The sequence below is a fragment of the Anomaloglossus baeobatrachus genome, chromosome 2, assembly GCF_048569485.1.
Source record: "Anomaloglossus baeobatrachus isolate aAnoBae1 chromosome 2, aAnoBae1.hap1, whole genome shotgun sequence".
In the NCBI taxonomy this organism is placed as follows: domain Eukaryota; kingdom Metazoa; phylum Chordata; class Amphibia; order Anura; family Aromobatidae; genus Anomaloglossus; species Anomaloglossus baeobatrachus.
The window spans coordinates 660,438,155-660,459,846 of NC_134354.1; the positions used below are offsets into that span (position 1 = coordinate 660,438,155).

General features: G+C 43.6%; 1 protein-coding gene across 4 annotated transcripts in view; it reads right to left on the reverse strand.

Moving 5' to 3' along the window:
- Positions 1-583: 583 nt before the first annotated feature.
- The window catches only part of STAC3 (SH3 and cysteine rich domain 3), a 159,579-nt gene continuing 138,470 nt past the window's right edge, over positions 584-21,692 (reverse strand). For all 4 annotated transcript variants that reach the window (XM_075337070.1, XM_075337069.1, XM_075337068.1 and 1 more), the window contains 4 exons: positions 20,630-20,721; positions 9,573-9,624; positions 7,582-7,719; positions 584-4,173 (listed from right to left, as the gene is read on the reverse strand). In XM_075337070.1, the coding sequence (XP_075193185.1) occupies positions 4,075-4,173; positions 7,582-7,719; positions 9,573-9,624; positions 20,630-20,721 (381 nt within the window). In that variant the 3' untranslated portion in view covers positions 584-4,074. The remainder of the gene's footprint in view (positions 4,174-7,581; positions 7,720-9,572; positions 9,625-20,629; positions 20,722-21,692) is intronic.

Here is a 21,692-nt window from a genome sequence, read left to right on the forward strand (position 1 = left end):
AGTTTAGTTGACACTTAGGGGCTTTGCTGCCGCCAGAAGATGACGCAGATCATTTGTTTTCAAATGACTCCACACATAGTGTAGCATTAAAATCTTAGCGGTCAATATCAACTGGAAGTATGTGAAGATTAGCACTTCTTCTTTCTTCTACAGTAAAGGAAGTATCCGGTTTACTCATTGGTGAGGCTTTAATCACAGTCTGGTAACAAGGAGGCTGCGGAGCTGGAAAACAGCTCAGTCTATAGTCATTGGTTCCTGGAATTTAGAACTTTTGATACAAGTGGTTTTCTTGAGGGCCTGTTGTTAGCTGTTACTGGCATTGACTTGGAGCAGCTGGTAAAGTCACAAGGGCATGTGCTTATTTTTGACTTTGCTTAATAACCGATCGGTTTTTGGCACTCAAAGAATGTTCCATAAATACCTGCATGCTATAATTATCAAAATGTGCATTCAACAAGGGTGACTTTATTTTCAGCCTGAGTACAGGGTCTTCATGGGAAAATAGGAATTAATTTATTTATTAGGGAGAAAATGCAAATAACCCAGTGAAATTCATGCAAATGAAATCATAGTAACGATGGGCAAAAACTGATGTCTTTTATTACACAATTAAAATGACAATAACAGTCACATTTCCACCCAACAGTCTACTAATAATTTATTTGGCATATCCCATAGGCAGTGAGTGTGGAGGACATTGGTATTGGTTGAGGTTATTTGTTAAAGGGATTGTCCACTACTTTGACATTGATGAACTATTGTTAGGATAGGTCATCAATGTCTGATCGGCAGGGGTCCGACAGGCCGCATCTCTGCCGAACAGCTGATTCCAGTCCCGGCGGCAGCAGCAAGCAGCCAGAAATGCTCAGTTCCGGAGCTCCTCAGTCTTTTCAATATGGCCACATACTCCACATCCACCTCACATTCTAATCAATAAGAGGCAGATTTACAGTACCCAGAAGACTGAGTAGCTCCAGAACTGAGCATTTCTGGCCACGTGCTGCCCCTGCCAGGACCGAAAACAGCTGATCGGCGGTGGTGCGGTGTGTCGAACCCCGGCCAATCAGACATTGATTACCTATCCTAAAGATAGCCATCAATGTCAAAGTAGTGGACAACCCCTTTAAAATATTATAATGGTAAATTGGCTTTTCTTATTCATGCTGTGTCTACATAGATATGGCCTCTTTAGGAGTGTTGGTCCTAGGGAAGGATACATATAATGTGCATCATCAGAGTATAGTGGTAAGAGTTATAAGTATATTTTATATAACATTAATGCAGTTATATTTCATATATTCTATGTTTGCATATCATTTGCTTAGAGTGCTGCGTTTTCCTCTTGTTTGCATTTCGTGTAGTTTTAGCAGTTAGCACCTGTTCACATTTGCTATAATTGGTGATGCAGTTTTTTGTTGTTTTTTTTTGCAGTATACACATATATTGGAGGTATAGACAGCCTCTTTTTATCAGTGTATTCTCTTCCCATCAGCCACAGGGTGGTTTTAATTAGCGCTAGAATCTATCTGCCCATATATTATAGACTCTTAGGCCAAGAGAGGCAAGACACTAGTATAGGGTCCCATCAAAGAAAGGTCACTTTGCTGCGGTTAATGGGCATACAAGAATTGGCAAATTTTTGAGCAAAGAACCTTCATTTTTGTACATACGGTATACTTATATCGCATTAATGCAGTTTAATTTCATATAGTTTATGTTTACTTATCTCTGCTGTATCCCTTTGATTGTATTTTGTGTAGTTTTAGCAGTTAGCACCTGTTCACACTTGCGATATTTGGAGATAAAGTTTTTTGGGTTTTTTTTGCATTACAAGAGTACCTGACCACTATGCGTGCTACCACTAAAAACATTCATGACTCTTAACTCGCAATTTAATATATGATCCACCTACTTTGTCCACAGATTACCAACCCTTTCTACAATATCTCCCCCTCATTCTCAGAAATCTGGACCTGTGCCCATACATTGGCCCCATTATCTCCTTTCTTGTGAGTTTTCATACTGTCTGCAGTCCTCATCATGCCTGTACAGAACCCACGTATAATATAGCTGTCCACTCGGGGTACTTGAAAATATTGTAGGTAACCACCATTAGTGTGCTATCTAGAAGTTTATTGAGACTAGTAAAAAAAAAAGAAATGAAAAAAAATGTAACATTTGAATAGAAGCCATGGTAAGTTGTTCCGCTATATGTTCACCTAAATAAACAAAATGAAATTGATTATTTTACATTTCTTTAAAACTTTTTAATCTGTATGATTTCTTCTTGCTCAATGTACTACTGCCCGACTATATGGACGTAGAACAATCCTGTAAAGCCTGGAGCGGCTGGAAATTCTATAGGAGACAGAACGTCCAGCAACTAGTTCAGTATCTGAAATTAAATTACTAGTATTAGATTTGACTATTTTTTTTTTACATTCCAAAATAATAAAGATTTTGATTACGGTATTTCAACAATGAGGTTTTTTTGCTATCATATTCGGATTCTCTCTGTAAAACAAAGTCCTCATGGTTATTACGGTAAGTAGATGTGATTGTAAGGTAAATTCACAGGCAATTTTGGGTATATGTAGCAGAGCTGCTGTGCATTTTATTGTACTTGAGACATTCAAGAACAGCTGTAGTATTGTATGATACAAGGTGTCTCCTTCCCCTTTAGTAAACCTGTGATTTTAGTCATGTATTGATGTTCATTAACCTACATTGAAGAGCAATATACCTATACAATATAATAATAATAATAAATAGCAGGAAACATACAACTCTCTACTAAATATATTATGGTAGGTTAGCAAATTCAAGTGTACAATGTGTTATAAATGCATTTGAGGTTATGTGCTTATGAGACTAGTTCTCTATTTTAATTTATTTGGTGTTTTCTTGTTTTTTATTTAGTTTTTTTATATTTAGCTTCTTTTTTTAATTACTGCAGATTCAATTTTTGAAAAATAAATATTTTATAAATAATTAAGGGCTAAACTATCATGCAATCTTCTTATTTCTTTCTAGTTGGGCACCTACCCTTTATTTTATTGGCACTTATACTGGTTTGTTGGTAGTTGACTCGGGTTCAGTTTATTATGGTATTTGTTTAGCAGGTACAGAGTGACCAAACACCAAAGGAATTGAACCTAATGGCCTCTAATCAAACACTATAGCTATGATGCAGTTGATTCAGGTTAGAAAATGTTAATTTATTGACCAATGGGCAGTTAGCCACTAATGACCATAGGCATTTGGGCTCTAATGTTATAATTAAAGAGTCATTTTGTTCTAGAACTTTGGCTTGTTTCAATATAATATAGAGGCTAAAAAAAGCTTGGCAATTAATATTTTATTTATGTCTTTTTAGTTTTATGATTAGTTGAAGCAATCAACAAAAAAAGCAAAAAAAAAATAAATAAATAAAAGGAAAAGATATTTAAATAAATAAATAAATAAGTGAGAAATCCTAACATTTGGGATGCAAACTATTAATTGACGTTTGTTAATGTTCATTTCTGTCTGTTGCTTATGAAGTACATGGAGAAAATATCCATAATTCAGAGTCCATTACACAGTGCCATGGCAAGAAATTTGAGGAGCAGCAAGATATCAGACACCTCAAGTTCTAGCATGTATATTTCTAAAGAAGTCATGGACAGTAAAGCCAAAATGTAATTGGTTGATAGAGTCAATACCACTTGAACAATTGTAAAGCCCACTCAATATTTGCCATGTTGACCAATGGACCAGTAGGAAGTTTACCAATTTTCATATGTTGTTTTTTGCAGCTTTTCACTCATAACACATGTAGACTCCTCAGTACCCCAAAACCCGGTTAACTATGTCAGTTTGGATTAGTTGAGACCTAGTTTACACCTTCTCCAGTCCTGGTAGAGCTAAACGAACAACTTGGCAAAAACCTTTAACCAGATAGTACTGGCAATGAGCCCTGTTTCCCACTACAGAAATATCTCCTCAAATGCTCAGAGGTGGATGTGATTACTACGTCAATCATTACGTCATCTTCCTCTGCTTTCAGTTTGTCAGCTCTTCGTTCTTCTTTCCTCATATCTCTTGCAGAAAGTCTACAGGAAATAATCCAACTTTTCGTCCAGTCAAGACTTTGATGTAACCATTTACTTCTTCTCCTTTCTGTACAACAATCTAGATAAAAGACACAACAGATCAATTACTAAACAAAGTTAAACTATAAAATACATCTTAATATTTATGTACAGTGGAACCTCAGTTCACGAGTAACCCGGTTTGCTAGTATTTCACTATACGAGCAAAGCTTGCTGTAATTTTGTAACTCAGTTTACGAGCAAGCTTTGCCGTACGAGCAAATACTCACCGCAAACACTTCTGGTTCTGTACTTTCACCGCGCTCTAACAGTCAGCACTAACACGCATACACACACACATATTATGCTCACCTTACCTTCCATTCCATCGCCGGCCTCCCGGTTCTTGTAGTTCGCCGGTACAGGATGTGTATCCGGTAACCATCGCGACAATGGAGGAATTTCCGCTGCCAGCCACTACTCAAAGGCAGCGCGCTGACCAATCAGAGGCAAGCGGTGCTCATGCCTTTGAAGTCAGCACGCTGGCAGAGGAAGGTCGCGATGGTTACCCGATACACATCCTGTACCGGCGAACTAAAAGAACCAGGAGGCCGGTGAGGAAACGGAAGGTAAGGCGACCATAATATGTGTGTATGTGCATGTTTGTGCGTGTGTGGAATCGCACAATAGGAGCCCAGGATGGGACATTGAACAAGTTGTGGAACGAATTATCTGCATTCCAATGATTTCTTATGGGAAATCTTGCTTTGTTAGACGAGTAACTTGGTTTACAACCACACTCCCAGAATGGATTGTTCTCGTAAACCAAGGTTCCACTGTATTATATTTATAACAGCTGTTATATTTATTTGCAGAAACAATGCTACCTTGGTTCATGAGCTTCAATTTCCATTCAAGTTAATTGGGCCGAAGTGCAATAACTGACATAGCCCAAAGACACAAGTGAAACTGCTCTTGTGAAAACGTTTCCCTAATCTAATCCTTTCTAAATCCATTAATAATAAACCATTAATACCCACAATGGTTGTACAGGCACCATACATTAGGATATAATTAGTGATATGTGGACCCGTACTGTAAAAGTCCAGATCCGCACGGTTTGAAAAGTATCCGGGTGGCGGAGCCGGGCCTGGAGTTCTCAGGGAATTCAGGCTAATGATCTGGGTCCGGCACTCAAGGAATACAAAAAAATGAAGGAAAAATAATGAAAAAATAATAAAGCAAGCAGCACTATACTTACCGAGCCTGCATCGCGGCTGAGACTGCTCCCGCAGCAGCCCATTCACTTCCAGGGTCGCGCATTAGGCTCATCCATATACATTGCTTTCCCTACCTATTGGCATCTGTGATTGCTTGCAGTCAGACACGCCCCCAAGCTGAGTGACAACGTATCTGACACTTCCACTCACAGACCCGGTCTGCAGGTATATCGTACAGTAAAAATAAATAGATACATAAAAATATAAAAATGGCGTAGGGTTCCCCCATATTATGATACCAGCACAGATAAATCATATGGCTACAGACTGCAGAACCCCAGCCGTGCTATTATCTTGTCTGTGTATCAAAATAAGAGGAACCGCATGCGGCTTTTTTTTTTTTTTTAAATATTTAAATAAATAATTAAACAAGCAGCGTGCAGTCCTCCCAATTTTGATACCCAGCCATGATAAAGCCAAAACAGCTGGGGGCTGGTATCCACAGGCTGGTGAGACCCATGGCTATTGGCAGCCCCCAGCCTAAAAATAGCAGCTTGCAGCCACCCAGGATTGCCACATCCATTAAATGCTACAATCCCAGCACTTTTCCCTCTTCTTCCCAATTGCCCTGGTGTGGTGGAAAATTGTGGTAATAAGGGGTTAATCACAGCCCACAGCTGCCACTAAGCCCTAGATTAGTAGTGGCAGCTGTCTATGAGACCCCCCCCCCCATTACTAATCTGTAAATGAAAGTAAATAAACACAAACACTTAAAAAATCCTTTGTCTGAAATAAAAGTCAAAAACACCCTCTTTCACTACTTTATTAACCCCAAAAACACCCCTGCAGGTCCAATGCAATCCGCATGAGGTTTCACGATGATTCCACCTCTGCTGCATTACTGAAGGCACAGCGCGCAATCATGCAACATGTTGTGAGGTTCAGGCAGAGACTGATGCTGTAGTGATGCATTTTTTTTGCCAGGTGGTGTGAAATGGTTGCAGGAGTAAGGTGTAAAAATGTCAGCACAAAATCTTCTTCTGTTAGCAAAAAAATGCACAAAAATGATAGTGCAACTTCATGTGGATTACGTCAGACCTGCAGGGGTGTTTTGGGGGTTAATAAAGGGGTGAAAGATGGTGTTTTTGTATTTTATTCCAAATAAAGGATTTTTTTCCTTGTTTGTGTTTATTTCTTTTCACTTACAGATTTGTAATGGGGGTCTCATAGACAACATCCCATCATTAATCTAGGGCTTAGAGGCAGTTGTGAGCTGTGATTAACCCCTTAAATTATCTTGATTGCCACCGCACCTTGGCAATTGGCAAGAGCTGAGTAAAGTGCTGTGATTGTTGCCTCCAATGGATGTGACAATTCTGGGGAGCTGCAGGCTGCTATTTTTAGGCTGGAGGCTCCCAATAAACTTGGGTCTCCCCATCCTGAGAGTACCAGCCCCCAGTTGTCGGGTTTTATCATGGCTGGATATCAAAATTGGGGGGTGCATGTCGTTTTTTTTTTAAAATTATTTACATTTTATTTTTTTTTTTTTAAAAAGCCACATGTGGTTTCTCTTATTGTGATACACAGCTAACATAAGTGCATGGCTGGGGGCTGCAGCCTATAGCTGTGGACTTTATCTGTGCTGTGTATTATAATATGGGGGGATCCTATGCCAATTTTTTTATTTAAATATTTATTTTTAATTTACGATAGACGCGCATAGCTCCTATGATTGGAAGCAGTGAGACGCTTCCACTCAGGGTGGCGGCTCATTTGACTGCAACTAATCACAGACACCAATGGGCGGGGAAAGCAGTGCATAAGCATGAGCCTAATGAGTGGCCCAAGAGGTGAATGTGAGGGAGCAGTTACAGCCACACCGGAGCCTCAGTAAGTATAGCTCCGTCTGCTCCTATCCCTTCCACCACCATTTTTAATTTCCGGATTCTGGTCCCCATAGACTTATATGGCAACTGGCATCTGGAGATATCCGGGATCAATTCCAAGCCGGAAGTGGATTTTTTTTTTTAATCCAGTTAGATTTGGCGGTCCCTGTTATCTGCCCATCACTAGATGTAATATAAGTTTATGTTTGATATGTACAGTATCAAGAGATTGTGGCATTTAGGAGCATTCATTTTATTCCATATACAAATTTGTTCCAAAACACTGGATATGGCTGTAGAAAAAAGAAAACCCATACCACCAGAATAAACATAAATTGACCATAAACAAATTAAAAAAAAATAACATAAATAAGCATAGAAAAGACTGCATTATATTTTTACCTGATCTTTCTTCAGTGTGATCTGTCCAATTTCTCTATTTCCCACAAAGGATCGGGTTACTTTGTATACTCTCTCACCAGCTCGCACACGAATGATGAAATTAGCTGGCATGTAGCCAGCCTTCTCCCCTATTTTACCCTAAAGTAAGAAAAATAAATAAAACTAAAATTATTTTAGGCTAAAATGAAAACTATTTAGGGTCTTAAGCGGGCTTTACACACTGCGATATCGGTCCCGATATCGCTAGTGTGGGTACCCGCCCCCATCTGTTGTGCGACACGGGCAAATCGCTGCCCGTGCTGCACAACATCGCCCAGACCTGTCACACATACTTACCTGCCCGGCGACGTCGCTGTGACCGGCGAACCGCCTGCTTTCTAAGGGAGCGGTCTGTGCGGCGTCACAGCGACGTCAAGGAGCGGCCGCCCAATAGCAGCGGAGGGGCGGAGCTGAGCGGGACGTAACATCCCGCCCACCTCCTTGCTTCCGCATAGCGGCCGGGAGGCAGGTAAGGAGAGCCTCCTCGTTCCTGCGGTGTCACACAGAGCGATGTGTGCTGCCGCAGGAACGAGGAACAACATCGTTACTGCTGCAGTAAAGATTTTTGAGAATGGACCCCCATGTCACCGATGAGCGATTTTGCACGTTTTTGCAACGATGCAAAATCGCTCATCGGTGTCACACGCAACGGCATCGCTAATGTGGCCGGATGTGCGTCACCAATTCCGTGACCCCAACGAGTTTGCATTAGCAATGTCGTAGCGTGTAAAGCCCCCTTTACGCTTAGAAAAACAATGGAATCATGTTTTTGATGTCTCATTCATCTGCTCCAGCATTCGGATATTTGTTCCCCCGGGTTGGCTCCCTTTGATCTTCTAATGCATCAGGTTACCGAAGTAACGTGGCCTACACTTTAGCGTTACACTAAGGCCTTTTAGGCTGGCTCTGGTGGTGATACACATCCTTAGGCTGAGGTCACACGGGGATTAGTGCGAGTCCTCACATGACACTCAGCTCACGCTCGAAGAACAGCTGGAGCCAAGTGTCATGCGACTGTGGTCCGATACTACGATCAGATTACAGCTGTGGAGGGGAGGGCCAGCACTGAGGAGGAGAGGGAGGAATTTATCTCCCTTTCTCCTTGTTGCCGGCTGATGCGAGAATCGCACTGCACTTGCGTTACACCGCTATAATGCGAGTGCAAGGCGATGTTTCACTCGCCCCCATAGACTTGAATGGGTGTGAGTTAAACAGGATCGCATTCCACCCGCAGCATGCTGCAACTGTTTTCTCGGTCCGATTAGGGCTGAGGAAAAAAAAAAAATTGCTTATGGGAGCGGCTCCATAGAGTAATATTGGTACGAGTGGAATGCGATTTTTTTTTTATCGCATTCCACTCACTCCGTATTACTCGCCGTGTGTGCTGACCCTTAGTAATCAATTAGTCTAGCATGTTCATATAGCATGCTCGTCCCTGGAATTCAACTGGGCTCCATTATTCATTTTTACTATTCATTCTTGAATTTACTCAGTGTTTTGCCTAACAAATCCAGCTCTGCGTAACCAATATGCTCTGCTATTTTAAGAGTGTCTCCTTACAAACCCAGTTGAACTGTTTCTCTAGATTCTGCTTTCCACCAATGTGCTTTCCGACATGCCCAGTGCTACGGTACTTCTGACCTATGCTACAAATAATTGGGACAAAGCATTGCTGTAGCTCTGCATCCCCTTTACTATTTTTTCCCCTTGCACAACAATAGTGCAGGAAACTGAAGTCAGACCCATTCAAGAGCTGGTTGGTTTAGATCCATGCAGAGTATGTAAAACTTAGAAATTGACACATTGCTAAACCACCAGTGTTGCCCTTCATTTTGAGGATTGGTGGCATCCCAGAGGTTGGGTACTACCTCTATGCAATCAATTTATGAGCTGGGAAAAGCCATTTATGTGTATGCATAACAGGTCTTGTTTTAGTAAATGGGTGCACCTACCCTCCACCACTCTTCATTGGAGTCATCAATGACAGTAATTCTATCTCCGGCTCTGTAACAGAAAAAGAACTATGATAATATTTCACTTTATAAGTTAATACATTGACACTATTACATACACTATGTACGTTTGCATATTAAAGGGAATCTGTCAGCAGGTTTTTGCTACCTAATCTGATAGCAGCATAATGTAGGCAGAGACTATGAGTTCAATGATGTATCACTTAGATTACTGTGTGTAGCCATTCTGACACAGTGAAAGATTTGAGATTTTGCATGTAGCAGTGCTGGGAGAGTTGTACCTGCCCACACCAAACTTTCAGTATACATTTCCATAGCCAGAAGCTGCTAATACCAGAAGACGAGAAGTCAGACTACAACTCAGGCACTGCTGAGACCCACTAATGATAAAGACAAAAGGCTTAAACTAACATTGCAGGTAAACAAAAGCAGCCTTTGAGATAAGAAACAGAGGGCCCAATTCTCTGTTTTAACTCTTGCAGCATGCTATCTTCAGATTACATTGCAGAAACCTGCTGACATAGTCCCTTTAGGGGTATGTGCACACGTTGAGTATATGGATATAGAAATTTATGCACCTCTTTGCAGGAAAAATGCAGCAACAAAAACGCTGTGTTTAAGCCATATTTTTGCATTTGTTTTTCACCTTTCTAGCGCTTTTGGACAACAATGAATTCTAAAGAGATAGATAATAGATAGCGATAGATATTAGACAGACATATATGCACAACCCTACAACATTTAAATAAATTTCACCTTGTGCAGCTTGTTGGACAGCTTTCTATGATTAAATAATTAAAAAAAAATGATGTGGGGTCGGTCCTCCCTTTTTTTTGATAACTAGCAAAGCTAAAGCAGACAGCTGCATGCTGGTATTATCAGGCTGGAAAGGTCCATGGTTATTGGGCTCTTCCCAGCCTATATATACCAGCCCACAGCTGCCCCAGAAGTGGCGCATCACATTAGATGCGCCAATTCTGGCGCTATGCCTCGGCTCTTCCCTGGTGGGATGGCAATAGAGGTAATGGTAGCTTGGCTTAATGTCAGCTGTGTAGTGTCAGCTGTCATCAAGCCCTGGCATTAGTAATGGAGAGGTGCCTATCAGAGTCCCCATTACTAACCTAGTAAGTAAAAAGAAAAAAAAAAAAACACAAAAATACTTTATTTGAAAAAACACTCCACCACACTTTCCCCCCTGGTTCACCATTTTATGAAAAAAAAATCTATGCAGGTCCCATATAGTCTAGGAAGTCCAATGTAGTCCACAAATGGAAACATGAAAGAAATAAAACAAAGTAACAAAAACAAGACACTGTCCCTCGTTCACTAATTTATTAGAAAGCAAAGTTCCCAGCTTCCAAGTAGCTCAGTGGTTCCTATTACGTTCCTCGATTACCTAGATCAAAGGCTATGGAACCTCAGAATAAGGCCTAAAGGCCGCTGTATACCAGCCCCCGTTGTTTGTGCATCATGGGCAAATCGCTGCCTGTTGCGAACAATATCGCTAGGACGCGTCAAACGGACTTACCTGCCTAGCGACGTCGCTGTGGGCGGTGAACAACCTCTTTTTTAAGGTGGCGGTTGGTGCGGCGTCACAGCGACGTCACACAGCGGGCCACCAATAAAAGCGGAGGGGCGGAGAGGAGCCGCAATCATGTCACTCCCACCTCGTTGCCGGAGGATGCAGGAACGCTGTTGCTAGTCGTTCCCGGGGTGTCACACGTAGCAATGTGTGCTGCCTCAGGAACGACGAACAACCTGCGTCCAGCACGAGCAATGATATTTTGAAAATGAACGACGTGTCAACGATCAACGATTTGGTGAGTATTTCTGATCGTTAGCGGTTGCTCGTAGGTGTCACACGCAACAACGTCGATAACGAGGCCGGGTGTTCGTCACGAATTCCGTGACCCCAACGATATCTCGTTAGCGATGTCATTGTGTGTAAAGTAGCCTTTAGAACAAGGCTCCATAGGCTTTGATCTGCAGACAGTTGCAGCTCAGGCTGTACACCGCGAGACCTGAAACACTGATGAGCAGTGATATCAGGAACATCACTGCTTATCAGAGTGATGTGTGGTTCGTAATATCACTGCTCATCATTATTCCAGGTCTATCAGAGTGAGCTGGGACTGGTTGCTGCTCAAAGACTATGGAACTGAAGGAGGAAATCATAAACATGGTTGGAATCGCTGGACTACATTGGACCTAGAAATTTTGCTTTCTAATACACTGGTGAATGAGGGACAGTGTCTTATGTTTGTTTCTCTCTTTTTATGTCTTTCAGGTTTCCATTTGTGGACTATGTTGGAATCCCTGACCTACGCAAACCTACATGGATTTTTATATATATATATATATATATATATATATATATATATATATATATATATATATATATATATATATATATATATATATATATATATATATATATATATATTGTGAGACAGGGGATATAGCTCAGCTGGGATCTTTGCTTTGGTCCAAGCGAGTGGCTATGGATTCACAGATGACAGCGGCAGACTGGCATTTTCCACACAGATGCGGCCACTGCCGTATTTATTGTGTACACTTATCTATCAGTGTTACACATGCAAAAACAGGAAAATAAATGTCTAAGGCCGTCTGGCCACTAACTAACAACAGAATGCTAACTACAAGATAAACCTATGTAACAAACAAAACAGTATTCTCTTACTGTGTTAGTTCCTCACCACAGCAAGCGGAGGTATTGAGTCCCAGCAGCCATGAGCCTGTCCCTCTCCTCAGCAGTCTCTCTGTTCTGAATGCCTCCTGATTATTTCAGCTGATCCAGTGAGGAATCAAAACCCTGGATTGAATGTGGAGAAGGGAGCAACCAGTGCCACTGCCATTCCTACTGATTGCTCCAGGAAAAACCGAGCCCAAAATTACACTGAAATAAACAGGCTTCAGTGACTAACTTATTGCTGAGCCAGATATAACTTTCCCAGCTTTTCCCAGCCCATTTGCATGGGCTGACTGCTCCACAATCAATACATGGAGACATATGAAATGAACCGAGGGGAAACATACCTGTTCTCTAGTACTCCTCCCCTCGCCATCTCACATACCCCCCCCCCCCCTCTGTTCGAGCCCGTGGGGTCGGACACAATGACTCACCAAGCAGTGCGTTCTAGACAACGCATCTGCGTTCTCATGCGCAGTGCCTGCTCTGTGCTCCACTGAAAATTTAAAATTTTGTAACGCCAAGAACCAGCGTGTCACCCGCGCATTGCCCTCTTTTGCCTGGTACATCCATGTCAGGGGTGAATGGTCCGTCACTAGCCTAAATCTGCGTCCTAGTAAATAATATTGCAGGGTTTCCAGGGCCCACTTCACAGCTAAGGCTTCTCGCTCAACCACACTATAATTTTGTTCTGCCTCCGTACGTTTTCTGCTTAGATAGCCCACTGGGTGTTCCTTGCCGTTCACTTCTTGTGAAAACACCGCGCCGAGGCCAACACCAGAGGCATCTGTTTGAACAATAAACTCCCGGTTAAAGTTTGGGGTAACCAACACTGGTTGGCCACATAAAGCCTTTTTCAACCGTTGAAAGGCATCCTCTGCTTCTGCGTTCCACTTTATTGAGACAGAGGTCGACCCCTTGGTAAGATCCGTGAGTGGGGCTGCGATGGTAGCAACATTTTTGATGAACCGCCTGTAATAACCAACAATCCCCGAAAAGGCTCTGACCTCTCTTTTGGTGACGGGTTGTGGCCAATTCTGAATGGCGTCCACTTTGTTTGCCTGAGGTTTTATAACTCCCCTACCAATGATGTATCCCAGATAGTAAGACTCTTCCAACCCCAATGTACACATCTTGGGATTGGCAGTCAACCCGGCAGCCCTTAGAGAGTCCAAGACAGCTTGCACCTTTGGCAAATGAGTTTCCCAGTTATCACTAAAGATAATGATATCGTCCAAATATGCGGAAGCATACTGGACATGGGGCTTTAAGACAATATCCATTAGTCGTTGGAAGGTGGCTGGGGCTCCATGCAAACCAAATGGCATATCCCGGTACTGGAACAGTCCCTGTGGCGTAACAAAGGCAGTTTTCTCTTTGGCAGAGTAAGTGAGGGGAATCTGCCAATAACCTTTTGTTAAGTCAATAGTGGATATGTATCTAGCTGAACCTAGTCTCTCTATAAGTTCATCAACTCTTGGCATGGGGTAGGCATCGAATTTCGATACCTCATTTAACTTGCGAAAATCATTACAAAACCGAATAGTCCCATCGGGCTTGGGCACCAGCAAGATAGCACTAGCCCACTCACTCCGGGACTCCTCAATAACTCCGAGCGCCAGCATTTCCTTTACTTCCTGGGCAATGGCTTGTCTCCGAGCCTCAGGAATTCGATACGGTTTTAACCGTACTCGTGTCTGAGGGTCGGTGACAATGTCATGTTTAATTAGGTGAGTACGGCCAGGTAATTCTGAAAAATATCTGCATTTCTCTGTACGAACTCCTTGGTTTTTTGTATTTGGGTCTTGGACAGCGTGTCTGCAATACCCACCTCTGGTGGTACTATCTAGGGGTCACTTACCTCAGATGTTGGTGCCACTCGAGGCCCACTATCAAGGGTAGTTTCCACTACCAGACTCTCTCTGTCCCGCCAGGACTTAAGCAAGTTTACGTGGTAGATTTGTTGGGGTTTTCTCTTGTCGGGTTGGTGTACCTTATAATTCAATTCACCTATTCTTTCCAGCACCTCGTATGGCCCCTGCCAGTTTGCAAGAAACTTATTTTCTACAGTAGGTACCAAGACTAACACCCGATCCCCGAGTTGAAAAACTCATGTTTTAGCCGCCCGGTTGTACACTCTGCTTTGGAGGTGTTGTGCGCGCTCCAAACATTCTTTGACTATTGGCATAACTGCCGCAATTCTGTCCTGCATGAGTGTTATATGTTCAACTACACTGCGGTAAGTAGTCACCTCTTGCTCCCAAGTCTCCTTGGCAATATCCAACAGGCCTCTGGGACACCGCCCATAGACCAATTCAAAAGGTGAAAAGCCCGTGGAGGATTAGGGTACCACTCATATGGCAAACAAGAGATATGGCAGGAGAGTATCCCAATCCCTCCCATCCTTATCCACCACCCTTTTCAACATCCCCTTTAGGGTTTTATTAAAGCGCTCGACCAGACCGTCTGTCTGAGGGTGATACACTGAGGTAGGAGATTTTTAGTAATATAAATAGTTCTTTGAGTATACGAGACATAAAGGGGGTCCCCTGATCTGTAAGTATCTCTTTCGGAATGCCTGTGCGAGAAAACATGTTAAAAAGCTCCTTTGAAATTGCTTTTGCATTGGCATTCCATAAGGGTACAGCCTCCGGATAACGGGTGGCGTAATCCAGTACCACCAAAATGTATTGATGACCCCTGGCAGATTTAACTAATGGACCGACTATATCCATTGCTATCCTCTCAAAGGGCACCTCTATTATTGGCAAGGGTACCAGGGGGCTTCTAAAATGTGTCATAGGCGCAGTCAACTGGCATGGAGGACAGGACTGACAGTACTGAGTTACATCTCCCACCAGACCCGGCCAAAAGAAACGTTGCAGAATACGGTCTTTTGTCTTTTCTCCAGCCAGGTGGCCCCCAAGGGATGTTTATGTACCAGGTCTAAAACCACCTGACGAAAGGATTTGGGTACCACTAGCTGTTCCACCACCACTCCTTGCATCTTGTCAATGTGGTACAGCATGCCCTGTTGCACTGCCACATGTGGAAACTCCTTTTGAGCCCCTGGATACACTGGGTTTCCCTCAGAGACCTTCACATTTTCCCATGCCCTTGTTAAAGTAGGATCTTGGTGTTGAGCGGTCCTGAAATTATCACGGGCCACCTCAAGACCTATAACATCCTCTAGCGTGTCCGCCTCGCCTGCAAACACAGCCAGAGGAGAGTCTACAGATTATGGAGCTACCCCTGGGGTGGGTCCCCCATCATCTTGCTCCAGTGGCTCAGGGGCTAACCCCAGGGTATCGTTCATCAGTTTTTCTTCAACCGGGGTGTTCACGCCATTTTTAACGTTCCACAAGTCCCAGAATAAGGGAAAGTCTCTCCCCAGGATTACACTATGCAACATAGTCTTTACGATCACCGCCTGATGTCTTTTGGCCCCCAAGGGCATGGCAAGAGTTACCCAGGCTGTGGGGTAGTTTTAGTATCGCCATGTATGCAACTAATGCCCACAGTTGAACCTGTTATTACTCCAGGGTCCACCAAGCTAGCATGTACCAAGGTTACTTGACTGCCAGAGTCTAAGATGGCATTCACACTATAGCCGTTGACCTCAATGCAACACACATGTTGTTCATTTCCCGTGAGGATCTCCGCAGCACATACTGACTGTACATATAATGACAGACACCTTGTAGTGTTACAGTCCATAGGCTCTGTAGTTAATGGGCAGTTAGCAGCTACGTGGCCAAGCCCACGACATCGCCAACACTGTATAGGTCCTTGCCTCCCAGTTGGGGACCTCAGTCTGGGCCTGTTGACTTGCTGAGAAATCACACCGCTAACATAGTCCTTTGTGGATCTGCTACCTCTAATTGCAACATTCTCTTCTTTTGGAAAAGGAGTAGTTTTAGCAGGACTTTCAGGCGATTTCCTAGAACCCCAGCAAGGTGAAAGCATCCCCTGGAGTAGGCTTTCAGAAGCGCTATAACGCTCGACCATATTCACCAACTGGTCAGCGCTAGTTGGGTCACCCTCTCCGACCCACCTCTGGATCTTAGCCGGTAAGGATCGCAGGTACTTGTCTAGGACAACACGTTCCACCATCTGTGCGGGCGTCAAAGTTTCTGGTTGCAGCCATTTTTTCACCAGATGGATGAGGTCATGCATTTGTGAACGAGCTGATGTGCCACAAAAGTCCATAGATGTACCCTCTGTGCCCGTACATATGTGTTTACTCCCAGGTTTGCCAGGATTTTGCCTTTTAGTTTACTATAGTCCATAGCATCAGCTCCACTTAGAGCATTATATGCCTTTTGCGGATCTCCGATCAGGAATGGAGCGACCACTTCATCCCATTTGTCCACCGGTAAACGCTCACGTTCTGCAATATGTTCAAACACTGCCAGATATGCTTCCACATCATCATCAGCAGTCATTTTAAGTAAAGTCTTTCATACGGCTTTCTGCGCACTGGCAGGGCTTTGTGCACGGTCCTCCGCGTCTCGCGGCTGCCGAACCAAGGCCTCCTTTATTGCATTTAACTGCTCTTGTTGCATTTGGTGCTGCTGCTCCAGCGCCTTCTGGAGGTAAGTATTGGTCTGTTGTTGCCGGGCACTGGTCTGTTGTACCTGGGCATTGGTCTGTTGTTGCTGGACATTGGCTTGTTGTAGCTGGGCATTGGTCTGTTGTTGGTTAATGTTGGCCTGCACCAACTGTTTCAACAGCTCCTCCATATTGCTGGTCTCTTGGCTCTTCAGCAGCACAGGAGCTTTCAGCCAGGACATTAACAAGAGACAATGCCCATAGAACGGTTTATCTGCAGTCACAGTCCAATAGCCACTAATGCCCGCATTCGAGACACCATTTGTGAGACAGGGAATATAGCTCAGCTGGGATCTTTGCTTTGGTCCAAGCGAGTGGCTATGGATTTACAGATGACAGCGGCAGACTGGCAGGTTCCAAACAGATACGGCCACTGCGGTGTTTATTGTGTGCACTTATCTCTCAGTGTTACACATGCAAAAACAGGAAAATAAATGTCTAAGGCCATCTGGCCACTAACAACAGAATGCTAACTACAAAATAAACCTATGTAACAAACAAAACAGTATTCTCTTACTGTGTCAGTTCCTCACCACAGCAAGCGGAGGTATTGAGTCCCAGCAGCCATGAGCCTGGCCCTCTCCTCAGCAGTCTCTCTGTTCTGAATGCCTCCTGATTATTTCAGCTGATCCAGTGAGGAATCAAAACCCTGGATTGAATGTGGAGAAGGGAGCAACCAGTCCCACTGCCATTCCTACTGATTGCTCCAGGAAAAACCAAGCCCAAAATTACACTGAAATAAACAGGCTTCAGTGACTAACTTATTGCTGAGCCAGATATAACTTTCCCAGCTTTTCCCAGCCCATTAGCATGGGCCGACCGCTCCACAATCAATACATGGAGACATATGAAATTAACCGAGGGGAAACATACCTGTTCTCTAGTACTTCTCCCTTCGGCATCTCACTATATATATATATATATATATATATATATATATATATATATAAAATGGTGAACCAGAAAAAGTGTGGGGCAGTGTTTTTGAAAATAAAGTATTTTTGTGTGTTTTTTTTCTTTTCACTTACTGAGTTAGTAATGAGGGTGTCTGATAGACACCTCTCCATTACTAATACCAGGGCTTGATGCCACGTGACACTGAACAACTGATATTAACCCCAAAAGCCATTACCCTGATATCCAATGCATCAGGGCAATCAGGAAGACCTGAGGTGAGTCACCAGAATTTGCACATCTAATGTGATGTGCCACTGCTGTGGAGGCTGCAGGCTGGTATTTTTAGGCTGGAACGGGACCAATAACCAAGGATGTTCCCACCTTGATCACAGCAGCCCTCAGTGGTCTGCTTTACCTTTGCTGGTTATCAAAAATATGAGGGACCCCACTTCATTTTTTTTTCATTTATTTATTTAATCATTAAAAGCTGTCTAATAAACTCCACAGGATATAATTTTAACATATGTCTGTTGCTCTGTCTATTTCTATCTATCTCTATGAATCGACAGAAATGAAGAGACTCTCTTCTCCAATCATAATTGTAAAATACCTTTATTGGTACATCAATACAAAAGGATATACATATTAAAACCATTTCAAAAGAGAAAATAGGGGACTGTGTAGGATGCAGAACACAATCCCAGGGCACAAAATAAAAACATTGTTGTCTGAATCTAACAATCACAATGCTTGCATAAATAAGTAAAATAATGGATGGCAATGTAATGCATAGGGTAACTGGATAAACATACTATATATATACATATATATATATATATATATATATATATATATGTATATATATATATATATATATATATATATATATATATATATATATATATATATATACGCATATACATACATATACATACACACATATATATGTATAAAATGGCAAACGAAACACGGTGTGTATGATTAATAGCTCCAAGGTGTGAAAGTATGGGAGTCTCACAAATGAAGAACTAGGCCAAGGCAAACAAATGAGCAAACCAAGGTGCAAAACCAAATAACAGCCACATCTAACCGTTAAAATATATTTGATACACCTGTAACCAATGCAGAAATATAGTGACCATATGAATGTGCCCCAGGGATGCCCAGGGGGAATTTGACACTCCCATTAACACTGAGGCCAAATAGGTTTTAATTATCTCTATAAAACTCATGCAAAAATGCTATAAAAACACTACAAATACGCAGCAAATCCACAATCATTTTATACCTGCGTTTTTATCGTGCTATTGACTGACTTTATTGAAATGAATAGGTGAAAAAAAGCTGTAAAAACGCTGAAATAATTGACATGCTGCAGATTAATTATGCACCAAATCTGCAAGTCACAATTAAGCACCGTGTGCACTACACTTCAGGATTCTCCTTGATTTTGCCGGCAACAGGATTCACTTCAAATTTTTGTGACAAATCTGCATTCAAAAATACATAAAAAAAACGCAAAAAAAACGCATCATGTGCACACAGACTTAGTTGCATATATGTTCTTCAGTTTATTTCTCAGTTACAAATCCTTGATGAGAAGAAGCACAGAAGTTAATATGTCGCGGACGGGTGCCGCCTCTGGTGCGGCAACTGGGGCTGCTCGAGTGGCGCTCGGATCCGGGATCGTGTCCTGGGCTCGAGTGGTGACCGGACCCGGGGCGAGTGCAACCGCCGGTCCTCGCACACAGTGAAAAAGGGAGGTATTTACAGGGGAGATTGTCTGTGACGCCACCCGTGGGTTGCAGTGATGGGATGGTGGCACCGCCGCTGCCTCTCGGGGCCGACGTCCGGGACCGATGGTGTGGGGGCAGCAAGGTGGTATCCCCTCCACGGGTAGGGGGAAAGTGTAGTCCCGGGGCCCAGGTGTGAGTAAGGAGCAGGGCTGGGGCGCTGTCGGCAGGTTGGACCGGATGACACCGGTGTACTGACAGTTAGGAAGAATTCACACCAATTCTGTATTGTAAACCAAGGCCGGATGCCGGTTGCTTCTGGAGGGGTGTGCTGGTCCCGCACACAGGTTGGAAATGTAGGGGCCCTTCCTCCTGCACTTGTGTCTTGTGGTGTATGGATTAACCCTGCTTAGAACGGGAGAAATCCGCTCCCCTGCATCTTTGGACGCAGAGGGAGCTGTTGCCCGCAGACGCTGACCCGTGGGACTTTAATGGGTTCTTGGCGGACACCCTGTCCCCCGCGTTGGGCTGCCGGTCTGCTCTATCTGGGCTTCTCTCTTCGGGAACAAGGCCTGGTACCTTGTCCCGCTTGTCAATTAACAAAGGGCTTGAAGCTTGCCTCGTCCTAGGGTCCAGGTACCCCGCCTGTGCACGGCCTCCGTACCGGATTCCCATCGTCGGTACCGGTGGGCTACAACCCTGCCCCGGTCCACTTCAGGTCTCCCGTGACCGGATCTCCGTCGCCTGTGGCCCTATAATGCTGTCTGCCACCTAGTCGGTCCTCCCGTGGTCCAAGGGCTCCAACCCTGACCACACTGCACTGAACGCAAACTCAAACTCAACTCCACTCACTGGTTCCCACCCCGTGTCACCTCACGACCCCTAGGTGGGGGTTCCCATCCGCCTGGTCACGCCCACTGGTGTGTCCTGGCTGTCATGGGGGGGCGACTAGGATTTGTGGCTCGTGTTCCTATGTGTGGGAAGTGTGTTGTTAATTCCCAAAGAGGAGGCAATTCCTGTAACCTTGGTGGGGGGTACAGTCATCTGGGACTACCTGGTTTTGCAAGGGCGTCACAAATACTTACTGGAAATCTAGGTCGTCCTTCTCCAAGGCTTTGAAACGGTAAAGAGCAACAAAATAGTGAGATTGCATGAAGCCAGGTTGTGTCTTCTTATTCTGAAATGGGAAAAAATATAACATATTGTGCAAATCAATATCAATCACTGGGGAACAAATGAAAAAAAAAATTGGGGTGCCTATGGTATTAGGCTTGATTTTAGGTATATCCACTCCTCTGAATCAGAATATGTCATTCATTTTTGTAGCTTAAGATAATGTATAATGAATTTATGATTTTTTCCTCAACCGGGGTATTAATTCTAGAAACAAAGATGATCTGAAACGTATGTGACAAATACTTGAATACTTATTAAATGTGATGTGCATTTAAATAAGTACTAACCATTAAGGTATTAGTCAAAGACATAACTGACCATCTGTGATTCATAGACAGTTCTAATCTGAGCCTAAAATGTGTGCTTTACACAAAGGAAACAAATATGGATCAACCCCAAAAAGGTCACTCAACTAAGATGACAGAAGAGCAAAACACAATTGCTCTGGTCCTACAGAAAAAAATCATACACCAGTGGGTAACCTGTGTAGTTCTAAAGATGGTGAGAGAGTGGATACACTAAGGGGCACTTTGCACACTGCGACATCGCAGGCCGATGCTGCGATGCCGAGTGCGATAGTCCCTGCCCCTGTCGCAGCAGCGATATGTGGTGATAGCTGGCGTAGCGAAAATTATCGCTACGCCAGCTTCACACACACACTCACCTGCCGTGCGACGTCCCTGTGGCCGGCGACCCGCCTCCTTGTTAAGGGGGCGGGTCGTGCGGCGTCACTGCGACGTCACACGGCAGGCGGCCAATCGGAGCGGAGGGGCGGAGATGAGCAGGATGTAAACATCCTGCCCACCTCCTTCCTTCCGCATAACCTACGGAAGCCACGGTGACGCCGGTAGGAGATGTTCCTCGCTCCTGCGGCTTCACACACAGCGATGTGTGCTGCCGCAGGAGCGAGGAACAACATCGGACCGTCGCGTCAGCGTAATTATGAATTACGCCGACACTGCACCGATGATA